At 38.4% G+C, this 12,500-nt stretch overlaps 2 protein-coding genes across 2 annotated transcripts in view; one reads left to right on the forward strand and one right to left on the reverse strand.

Annotated features, from left to right (window-relative positions):
* The window catches only part of LOC144967743 (lectin BRA-3-like), a 13,176-nt gene that overhangs the window by 143 nt on the left and 533 nt on the right, over positions 1 to 12,500 (reverse strand). Inside the window, exons 2-6 of the mRNA XM_078905328.1 lie at positions 10,059 to 10,226; positions 5,110 to 5,195; positions 3,201 to 3,354; positions 1,938 to 2,024; positions 1 to 1,118 (exon numbers count right to left, since the gene is read on the reverse strand). The exon at positions 1 to 1,118 is cut by the window's left edge and continues 143 nt beyond it. Coding sequence (XP_078761454.1) covers positions 979 to 1,118; positions 1,938 to 2,024; positions 3,201 to 3,354; positions 5,110 to 5,195; positions 10,059 to 10,226 — 635 coding nt within the window. The 3' untranslated portion in view covers positions 1 to 978. The remainder of the gene's footprint in view (positions 1,119 to 1,937; positions 2,025 to 3,200; positions 3,355 to 5,109; positions 5,196 to 10,058; positions 10,227 to 12,500) is intronic.
* Positions 9,430 to 12,500, forward strand: part of LOC144967741 (chromatin assembly factor 1 subunit B-like) — a 29,248-nt gene continuing 26,177 nt past the window's right edge. Inside the window, exon 1 of the mRNA XM_078905325.1 lies at positions 9,430 to 9,448. The gene's annotated coding sequence lies outside the window, so the exon portion shown is untranslated. The remainder of the gene's footprint in view (positions 9,449 to 12,500) is intronic.

A 12,500-nucleotide genomic window follows, 5' to 3' on the forward strand; every position in this document is an offset into this window, starting at 1 on the left:
ACACATGCAATTTGAAAATACGAGACGGTGAAAAGATATACAGAGAATTAATACTTCCACTCATCACTGTGCCCAAACTCTTCTCGCTAAATGATTAGAACCCGAGATCAGCTGAACTCTAACATTTTTGTTCTCCTTTCAGAAACTGAAAAATCAACGTATTCGATAGCCAGGTCAATAGTGCCATTCACTGTGGAAACGTTTCTCCCTCTTCATTTTGCCCAGAAAACTTTTAGTTCAAGTGTCAATCGATAAAGATAACTTCAAATTGTCAAGACGTGTCAAAGCTGAGACTTCATAGATGTCAGGTTTTAAACTTTTTGACCAAAATGGGTTGCAAGCTCTAGAAAACCCTTAAAACAAAACGAAACAAAACAAAAAAACCCAGAAATGTTTACCTCCATTATTACCATGATGATAATAATGGAGGTAAACGTTTCTGATTTTTTGTTTTGTTTTGTCTTAAGGGGTTTCTAGAGCTTGCCACACATTTTGGTCATTTCAGCGCCAGTAAAAAAGGATGAAAATGGAATAGTAAAAAAGAAATTAGAGAATTACAATTAAAGCACCCATAAAAGTAAGACAAAGGTAAATTTGGTTCAAATAGGGAACAAGTGTACTCAGTTTGAAATCAGCACAAAGTCTCATCCATAAACAACCACAGGGTTCCACTAAAAGAAATATGTAAGATATATTAGAAAAAACATAACGATCAGCACTTAACAGAAGGATGACTTACAAGGACAAAAATATCACCTCCCAAAACTAATACTATACATTAAATTATAAACTGTTTCCCTCTCAGCCAAGGACTTCGTCAAGGGTCATGATAAAAGCAAGTAATCCCATTCCAAGACAAAGACAGAAAACTACTAGGAAAACAGACATAAGGGATAGAAGATACTAATCGTTTTCTGGTCAAAATGAAAAATAAAGTGTTGTCAATATAAGAAAGCAAGGTGTTTAGTAGCCATGACGTCATCCAATGATTGAGTCCTCGAGAACACATTGTGTCCCATTCAAATAATAGTCAAACATACACTTGCATTCAAACGATCCTTTATTATTGATGCAGAGTTGGTCACACCCTCCATTGTTGAACGAACATTCATCAATATCTGTAAATAAGACATAAAAAATGGCATTTTTTCAAATAGTGTTCATGTACAAATTTGAAAAAACGAAAATTTTGGATAATTGGCTGCTTTTGCAAAATTATAATCTGAGAGTAAAAAAGGGATTTTTGTGTTTTTCTGTTTTCCTCTGTCTGACATTGAGTCTCACAGCAACATTGCCAGTATGTCCAAAAAAAAAGAAGACAATGGAAAGTCCTACCTTGATTGGTAATACACAATACCCTTTAATCAGTTAACTGCAGCAGTCAGGAAAAACATGTATTAAAAATTTGGCCAGAAAACTCGACTTTCAAAAATATCGATCGATTTAAATGACCCTCATCTTAGCAAAAACTCTCAAACCTGGGGGTTCGAGAAGTAGTTTGCTATGTTTGCCAATCATTGTTTTTACATTGTGACGACTGTCCGAGAGGCGTGGTTATCTAGATGTCTATTCACCTGCTCTGTTTCATCACGACATAATATACCAGTTGGACGCCTTAGGGTAACACTTTTTATAGTATATTCATATTGTCCACACAGATACGATACCACTTTGGTCCAAAAAAAATTATTTTTAAGACCGGAATCCACATTTCTTTTAATTTCCTTTGTGCCTACTCATTTCTATCTTTATATCATCTCGGAAATAATGGCTGGAGTTGGAATACATCATCATCATCATCATCATCATCATCATCATCATCATCATCATCATCATCATCATCATCATCATCATCGTCATCATTATCACCACCACCACCACCACCACAAGACTACTAATTCCACCGACAACACCCTTCAAATAAAATTATTACTTACCATAACAATGCTCATCCACTAAAGTATAGCCTTCTTCACATGCGGGTGGAGGAGTCACTCCCCAATTCCCTCCTGGTGTCTCGGGACCTGTTGTCAAAGAGATTAATTTGTCAGATTGGTCTACCGGGGCAGTGTGGCTCAGTGGTACGGTCTTCTTTTCGTACCCGAAAGGTACTGAGTTTGAATGCCCGCTGCCCTATAAGGCATTGTACTAGTCACCTCGCTCTAGCTCAGTTTGCAAATGCGGCTATCGTCTGGGTTATTCCAGAATTCCCTTGGATTAGACCCCAATGGGATGAGGAATTATTTTTCTACACCCAAGCATGGTTTCCTCAAACTTCTCGGGACATGCAAGAAGTTCGAGCAAACCGTAGTTCGAGGATGTCGTGTATAAGTACAAAAAAGGACAACAATTGGGACATTCGGATAAGTTCGAGGAAACAGTACTCGATTGTATGTCATGAAGCAACTGACAAATTATGTGCCTTAAAGTCTCAACTAGGCGTCATGTCGGAATGAAGCGGATACCAAAAAAATGTACATATAAAGGATAAGACATTTGAAATTTCGGGTGTATGCACGACAAGACACTGTAATTATTCCACTTAATTAAAATTTTAAAACAAACAAACTTGGGCTATTGTATAGCGCAATATCCATTTAACATGCTCAAAGCGCGTTACAAAGGGCCCCTGACTAAGAGCATCATGTAACATTTAGAACAAGACATGACGCATGTTAGGCGATATACCAATATTTATTTTTGGACAGACAACACTTTGAACGCAATGTACTTATTTTACACCTGGGTAATGTGAGAGAATGTGAGTAAAGATCAACTATGCATTGAGCGAGGCTCGAACCCAGGACCTTCCGATCCGAAAGCGAGTATCATACTACAAGACCACATAGATAGACGCCTAAACATGTTTCTTATTTTTGAATAAGAATTCAATTTCCAGCACCAATACAAGCCAGACCGAATGTCGTTATAAAACGTGGTCGCCTAATAATTGACAAGGAGAAATTTATTACCTACAAAAACAGGTAAGGCGCTAATGCTGACAACTTGAAACAATTTGAGCTCATGTTTGGTTTTTCTATATATTATTAGTATTATTTTTATTATCATCATCATCATCATCATCATCATCATCATCATCATCATCATCATCATCATCATCATCATCATCATCATGAAGGTAAACTAATCATTAAAAATATTTCATGCTATTATATTAACATCTGCTCATATTTACCCACCAGTTTTTTCACAAATAAACCTGGCATTCATATCAGAGCAGGCGACATCATTCCAATACTTCTCATTATCGATCATAACGCAATCCTCATTCACCTCCTTCCCGTGCAGCTTATAAACGTCTGGCTGTCCTCCAGCCCAGTGAGTGTAGCCAGTCTGAAAGAGACGAAGGAGAATAATTGGTTCAAGTATAAAAGGCGATTTATCCTCATTCACCTCCATATTATCATAGACGTTTAAGATGTCAGGTCTGAATACCGAATGCAAATATGGGCTTGTTTTAATATTGTTGTAAATAGATAACACTTTGCATTGGTTCGAGAGTATTTTAATTAATGCGTGTTCAAGGTGGAGATTAAGTTTTATTGAACAAAAAAAGTAAGTGATAATGCAAGACCACTCGTGCGTTTTACACAGGCAGTTAGCTTTTACACCCGTAGAATCGTCCTATTAATTTATTTTATTATATTAGAGGTATGAAAATCCTGTGAATTCCAAGTTACAAAATAAATGATAATAATAAACAGCATTTATTAATAGCTCTAATAGCTGTCTAATGATATAACCTTCACAATAAAATAAGTAATGAATAAAAAACAAGTTCCAGTCCAACTTATATTTGACAATAAATGTGACTCTGATTTATTCTGTTTTATTAAGTATATTAATGTACGTATTTACAGATGATTGTTTTTATGGTATCATTGAGCACTTAAACATAGCCACATTATTTGTTGTTTTTTTGTTTTTTTTTGCGGAGCTTAACTTTTCGAACCCTAGGTTCTTAGCCGGAATGGCCGTCTCTCTGGTCTTGTGCGTCTATGTGGTCTAGTGGTATGATACTCGCTTTCGGATCGGAAGGTCCTGGGTTCGAGCCTCGCTCGGCGCATAGTTGAGTCCTTGGAGAAGGCTCTTTACTCACATTCTCTCACCGTACTCAGGTGTAAAATGAGTACCTGGCCGTTAACAGCGTTGTTTCTGTCCCAAAAATTTGTAATATCGCCTAACAGGCGTCATGTCTCGTCCTACATGTTATGTGTTGCTGTTGACCAGGGACCCCTTGTAAAGCGCTTTGAGCACGTTTAGTGGATATTGCGCTATATAAAAGCTCAAAATTAATTTAATGTTGTGTGCCAAGCTGATGCAATGATGTCTGGCTGGAATTCCTCATCACATTCCAGCATGTGAAGGGTTTGAAATCTTTTTTTGATATGATAAATACATAAATGGCGTCAGATTTCTCCGTGTTAAACTTCCTTGGCCTGTCTTCGGGATTGGTGTGCCCTCAGATACTGGTATATATGTATATCCGACACACACACACACACACACACACACACACACACACACACAAACATACACGGTGCATATTCGAACAAGGTATCTTTTGGGTGCAAAGCAAAGACCATACCACTGAGCCACACTGAACCTCGAACTACGGTTTCCTCGAACGTTTTTGTATGTCCCGAGGAGTTAGCGCTTGAATGTACAACAACAACAACAACTACTACTACTACTACTACTACTACTACTACTACTACTACTACTACTACTACTACTACTACTACTACTACTACTACTACTACTACTACTACTACTACTACTACTACTACTACTACTACTACTACTAATAATAATAATGCTAATAATAATAATAATAATAATGATAATAGTAATAATAATAAGAAGAAGAATATTATTTTATTTTCAATTTTCACCTGCATTCGATGGAAGAATGTGAGTAAAGAGCCTATTACAAGGACTGAAAATTGTGGCGCTCAAATGAGGACTCGAGCCAGAGAACTCTGGTCAGAAATCGAGCGTCATACAACTAGGCCACCAAGCTGAGATTCAAAAGGAAGTTGGTTTTTATTTATTTATTTTGGTTGTTATTTTCAAACATTAACATACCAACTTGGCGCCATTCACCCATTGGAACTCTCCTTCCTTCATAATGTCAGACAGTCCGATCCAAAACCTGTCGTTGTGTATGAGCTCTGTGGCGTTGAAAAATGGGGAGATATGAAATGAGATTATCATTATCAATTGATAAGACATATTGATAGTACTTGCTTACATACGTACCCGAACCAGCGATCAGCTGAGCTCTAGCCCTTTGGTTTTGTACCATGTTTAAAACAAGAAGTGTCAATGTTAATACTTTGTCAAGGAGTGCCTAGTACCATACTCGCCCCCCCCCCCCCCCCCCCCTCAACAACATTTTTTTTAATAAAGAAAAAAAAATTGAAACCCCCCCCCCCCCCAAAAAAAAAAAAAAAAAAAAAAACAAAAAAACAAAAACAAAAAAAAAACAAAAAAAAAAAAACAAAAAAAAAAAAAAACAACAAAAACACGTTTTTAAAATGTTGGCAGAAAACTCAATCTCAAATATCAATCGATTAAAATGACTCTCATCTTGTCAAACCTGGGACTTCAGTGAATTTTTTTTTATACGGTAGAGCCAGGTAGCCCGAAATGTCAACAAAAGAAAAGACTAGGAAGGATAGACAGGGAAGTCGTTGACAAGTTCCCTCGGAAGTGAGATTAGGCCACTGCACTGAGCCTAGCCTGATCAGAGGGAAGAGAAAGAATGAGAAGGTCAGTGTTTCACGGCCAGATTATGATAAAATGAATGGAGATCAAGATTTACAAACACGATACATTTATTACGGAAACTAAATTACATATACAACTGACATCCACGAATGAGAAACACCACAATATTAAAATAATATGAATCCCGATCGCTATTTGGCGGAATTCTGTTCAGCTTGACGAAACAAGAACTCCCTTTGGTTTCCCGCGCCTCGCTTATATAGCGCCGGGTTCAAACCCCCTGATTGGATGGAAGAGGTGTTCAGAATACCTAGCAACCCGGGAAGGTACGGTCAACTCTGGATTCGTTCGGGTTACGTCCTAGCAGCAACCATTACCAGGGCAGGACACCCCTTTCCCCTAATGAGAAAAGACCCCATGTGAGGGTGAAATGGAAAAATGAATGAAGACCCAACAAGGATTAAGTGAAAAATAATAATCAAAGAGGGGACCCCTAGGGGTCAAATAAAGATATCGAAAAGGAACCCTTATGAGGGTAAATTGAACTACTGGTAAGAAACCCGTTGAGGGTTAAATGAAATGTGATAGGCATATCATGTATATAAAAAATAATCCACTATTTTATAGTGGAGAAATACCATTTACATATCAAAATTCCTTGAAAATAATATTAAGGTGGTAGGCGTGCTTTATCATATAATAATTTATTTGTATTGTCTGTAAAATAATTTTGGTCAGTTGGTAGTATTTTGTTCTCATTTGCACCTAAAGGTGTTTTGTAATACTTGTCACCGAGTGGATCATTTCTGAGGGTGTCCATTATGTGAGTCTCAAAGTTCTCCCCAGGTATAGAGAATGAAAGCTGAAAACAATCATTATGGTTAGAATAGTCATGGGTGGGGTCATTGTGTTGCTATTGGTCATGTTCCCTGAGGTATTACTGAAATTTATGTGGTTTCCAGTAGTGCCGCGCTGAAGACCGGTCTGGACCGCGGTCCCACGGTCTTTTAGCTGTGAACCGAAGACCGGTCCCATAGGGGAAGATCGGCGGCGGTCCTCACTTCTTATAACCTTTCAACTAGTGCGGGGCGGTCCTTGCAAGGACCACGGTCCTACGGTCTCGCGCCATAGCCTACTACTTCCCCAGCGATTCGTTGCTTCGGTTGCCTATCTTCCACCAATCACTAGTGCGGGGCGGTCCTTGGCAAGCTTAAGGACCACGGTCCTTAAGCTTGCCAAGGACCGTGGTCAGGAAGGACAGTGTATGGCAAAGGGGGGTGGGTGCGATTAATTAAGTTGGAGGAGGTGATTGTGGAAGATAAAGCAACCGAAGCAACAAATCGCTGGAAGTAGTAGGCTATGCTGCCAGACCGCAGACCGTTGGTCCTTGCAAGGACCGCCCCGCACTAGTTGAAAGGTGATAAGAAGTGAGGACCCCGCCGATCTTCCCATATGGGACCGGTTTGGTTCACAGCTAAAAGAGACGTGGGACCGCCGGTCCAGACCGTCTTCAGCGCGGCATACCAATCACCACCCATGCCCACTTAATTAATGCTCACCCAACCCGCTTTGGCCATACACTAAAGACACAGACGCCATAACGGCAGAAAGACAACCAACCTCCACTCCGCAAACCGCCCTTTTTTCGTGAGTGAGATGGGGGGACAAGGAGGCGCACGCCTTGGACGATTCCATTAACGGCTAAATTTCAAAATTTACTACACCATAATGATCGCAATGACAATGATCTATGGTGAAGGAATTGACCCCTCTTCTCCAATGGTGTTATTGTTTGAATGTATGTGACTACTAAAGATGTTTTGTGTAGTGTGTGTGTGTGTGTGTGTGGTGTGTGTGTCGAACCAGCAAGTAGCAAATCCGATTTTTTTGTTTTCTTTTACGTCCATCTCTTGTCTCACCACTCCTTTCACTATCGCAGTGTTTCCATTTCAAATAAATACACAATATTAAAATTTCTCCTTGTGTGTTTTTACTAATCAAATAATATGAGTTTCATTAGTTTCTTCTTCCACAAAAACCCATTATAACGTCTGAATTTTAAAAAAGTCCAATAGAATATTTGGGGACCCCGATAGCTCAGTTGATAGAGCACTCTCTTTATACGCAAAGGGCCAGAGATCGATCCCGGGTGCAGTCGATTTTTTTCTGAATCCCTGTCTACTCAGCAATGAATGGGTAGCTGAGTTTGTTAGATCTGGCGAAAAGTCACCATTGACCCCTCTTATTACCTCATCCACCCCCTCTTATTATAACTTCACGTCTCTCTCTTACTCTTCAATGCTCGCTGCCCTCTAATGTGTGTGTGGGGGGGGGGGGGAGGGGGGGGGTAGGAGTTGCGTGTGTGTATCAACGCCACGAACAACTCGATCAACGCCTTGGGCGATGCCATTATCTCCGTTAATGGGGATAAATTTCAAATTTTATTAAATTATCGAAGTAACAATGAAGTACGGTGAGCAAATAAAGAAGGCATCACCCCTCTTCTCTAATTAGGTTACAATTTGAAATGAGTGTGACTACTCCGTGTGTTTTACTCCTGTAGACCACGGTTTTCATCGTGTAGCGGTCTTTAACGGTTCAAGAATGAACGATCCCACGGTCTCAAAGGTCAAACCGGTTCGAATTTCCAACAGTCTCTCAGGAATGTTCAATGTCGAAAAGGACCGGTCCTAGGACCGGTCCTTGCGGTCTTCATTTCCCAAGTACCGTAGGACCGTGGTCCTTAAGCTTGCCAAGGACCGCCCCGCACTAGTTTCCAGCTAGGCCATTACCAATTAGTACCTTCAATAGGCAAATTATCTCTCACTCCAACGACAACCTTACTTCTGATCATGTATAATATGAAATATAATTTGACTAGAGGAATAACTTTTTAGACTGACTCAATTCCTTTTATAATTGTTTGACCACAAGGGATTACAATTTAAATACCATTGATGGCATTCTTAGTAATAAGAGACTGACTAGAACCGGTATCACGTAGCCATTTAATGGGCAAGTACGTGTCAGGGTCTGAGTATAATGAGATAAAACCATCTTCTATGAAGGGTTTAAAAGAATGTGGGTAAGTGATTTCATGGGTGTGCGTAACATGAGAACAATATGAAGGACGAGTTTCTGGCTAAAGAGTAAAAAACGTATTTTTTAAGAGTTTGGCAGCATAGAGATAGCGGCCGTTCCATAGTCCAAGAGTCCGTTATGTAATGATAGACGAATCTTGCATCTCACTATAAGTTTTTTTTTTCTTTGTGCTAACTTAATTTTCCATCTCTTTAGAATTGATATCAGTCAGGGAACAAGTTTGATTAATTGAGCTAACTTTGTAATTGACGTATAAAGGTGATCACCGTCGAATGTTTTGTTTCTCATAGGCAGTCTTTGTCCCACTTTGCAAGTGACCCGGACTTTGTGACCTAAATAGGCGTAGGGGTGTTTACGACACAATTTGACTAGATAAACAGCGGGTGCTACGATAACGAGTTATTAATCTTCATCTCCCGCAACCCACTCAGAAAAATTAAACTCGACGAGAGGTTGCGGGCATATTATAGAGAATGTAAAAGTTTTCTGGGTTAAATGTGTTAGTGAAGAGAGAGATAAAAGGAGTAAATGTAGCTCATAAATAAAGAAACAACACAAAAGAAACTACGTTTCGGCCTTTGGCCTTTTTCAAGTAAACATGATATATATATATATAATATATATTATATATATATATATATATATATATATATATATATATATATACATTTGTACCTATAATGTTTCAACTGTTATGACAATCTAATATAATATATTATATTGTTAATTTCACTTTCTACTCTGCACTACTCAGTTCCTCCCCGCCTCCCCCTTTTTTTAAATTTAGATAGTTGATTGAATATTGAAATATTCATAATTATATGGTAACAGCCTCACTGTCAACAAAATATTGCGTTTTTGGCTTGTATATAGTCAGCATATAGTCAGTATAATATGGCAACAGACTCACTGTCAACGAAATCTTGCATTATTGGCTTGAGTATAATCAGTATCTAGTCAGTATAATATGGCAACAGACTCACTGTCAACATAATGTTGCGTTATTGGCTTGAATATAGTCAGTATCTAGTCAGTATAATATGGCAACAGACTCACTGTCAACGAAATCTTGCATTATTGGCTTGAGTATAATCAGTATCTAGTCAGTGTAATATGGCAACAGACTCACTGTCAACATAATGTTGCGTTATTGGCTTGAGTATAATCAGTATCTAGTCAGTATAATATGGTAACAGACTCACTGTTAACATAATGTTGCGTTATTGGCTTGAATATAGTCAGCAGTCGTCCTCCAAACTTCTGGCACTCCGAGTTAGCGTCAATCCAAGGCAATCGGGTGTTGGAGATCCAGAGACATTTCTTTCCCTCTCGGTGGTAATGCCAGCCCTTTTCACAAGGATTGTCTGAAGCTGTTAGAGGAAATGAACCATGGAAAAACTCGTATTTCAACATTTGGTCAGAAAAATATTCCTTCAAATATCAATCGATTTAAATGACCCTCGTCTTGGCAAAAACTCTCAAACCTTTGAATTCGCGAAGTCCCAGGTTTCAGAGTTTTTTTGTCAAGACAAGGATCATTTAAATTGATGGATATTTGAAGGAAGACTTTTCTGGCCAAATGTTTCAATACGAGTTTTTCTTTAGTTCGACAGTTAACTGGTTAAAACACAAAATTATGATGTAAAGTCAGTGTAAGACACTACATAAAGACTATCCCCACTCGACTGGGGTTGAATGAGTACCTAGCTAGAAAGTGTTACGTAAATTATAACAATGAAGTGTATGAAATGAAAGATAGTTCTATCCATATGACCAACTGAGGGAACAAATCAAACTTCTTGATTTAATGGAAATGCATTGAATAAATGATAAAGTGTATCCATAATAAGCATCACATCGCGAATAGATTACCTAAAGCATTAATCAGTTGCTGGTTGCCACACTCATGTAGATATTTTAGCCTTTTAATTAAGCCAACTAGCCTTTATTTAATTACTTGACGCACTCCTATGGGCCCAAAATCGTATTATTGCTATGCGTTTAGTTATACAGTGGAAACCTGATATAACAGGAATGGTGGGACCAGAGCAAAAGTCCTGTTAAAGCCGAACCCTGTTACATCAGAAATACAAGGGAAATAAGCACATAAATGACTTTTTCAAGTGATCTAATACATCGATTACCTCCCTTGTCAAAAAAAAAAAGTCTGCATGCGACAGGGATTGTGCGCAATGTAAATTATAATACATGTATAGATCTAGATATAACTTTTTTTTCCTTCTTTTTTTACCTTTTTTTTATTTCAAACTTTATTATTCATCAATGAAATAAAAGACAAGTGGGAACCAGTTGGCTCCAGGCATGTGCCCCCCACCCAAAGGTTCTATCCCTCCTTAGTCAGACAAAAATTGTAAAAAATTAACATAATTTTAGAATGTTATTATTTAAAAGGGGAAATTGAATGGGACCTTATCATAGTCATTGTTTTTTAAAGAAATCCTTGATTGAAGTCTGTCTTGACTTCCTGATGATAGTGTCTTCCAGAAAGCTTCTTATGTCCTCTAATTGGTAAAAACGATCACTACTACTACTACTACTACTACTACTACTACTACTACTACTACTACTACTACTACTACTACTACTACTACTACTACTACTACTACTACTACTACTACTACTACTACTTTACTACCACTACTACTACTACTACTACTACTACTACTACTACTACTACTACTACTACTATACTACTACTACTACTACTACTACTACTACTACTACTACTACTACTACTACTACTATTATTATTATTATTATTATTATTATTATTATTATTATTATTATTATTATTATTATTATTATTATTACAACTTCTACTATCACTACTTCTATTACTACCACTACTATGACGACGACTACAACGATGAGAGAGAGAGAGAGAGAGAGAGAGAGAGAGAAAGAGAGAGAGAGAGAGAGAGAGAGAGAGAGAGAGAGAGAGAGAGAGAGAGAGAGAGAGTTATCTATGTTCCCACCGTGCGACAAGGCCTAAAATTTAGCAGTTTTCCTTCTTGATTGTTCCCGTGTGAAAAGGCATTGTCTCTGTTATAGCCGATTTGGTTCAAGTGAGGCCATGCTATAACCGATAATTTTTAATAGAGACAAAGAGAGATAAAAAAAACGGGGATTTGAAAAATCCCTGTTATACCCGATCCCTGTTATAACCGGACCTGTTATAAATGGTTTCCACTGTAAATCTCATATCATCCACCAGCCGGTTATAACGTACCAACAAACAAAGCAACAAACGTTTGTCGCCTGATTAATGAAATGTAGTGTCAACTAAGCTACTGGGGGCAGCGTGGCTCAGCGACACGGTCTTTGCTTCGTACCCGAAAGGTACCGAGTTCGATCACCCGCCGCTGGCTGTGCTGTGTGGCCTTGAGCAAGTCACCTCGCCCTAGCTCAATTTGCGGCTGACGCATGGTTTATTCCAGTCTTCCCGTGGAATAGACCCAAGAGAAAAATTTCCCCTATGAAATTTATTTGTTCGCAGTTTAAATTAAACTAATATCTATTTCTAATCTCGTCTTGGCCGCAATGTTTGTTTCTTCGACGCGACACTTCCGTTGACTTTTGTGAAAATAGGTAACTGCTTATAAAATGATGAATTTTAAAAGAAA

The sequence above is a fragment of the Berghia stephanieae genome, chromosome 3, assembly GCF_034508935.2.
Source record: "Berghia stephanieae isolate SIO BIC M18660-M18661 chromosome 3, UCSD_Bste_1.3, whole genome shotgun sequence".
NCBI lineage: Eukaryota > Metazoa > Mollusca > Gastropoda > Nudibranchia > Aeolidiidae > Berghia > Berghia stephanieae.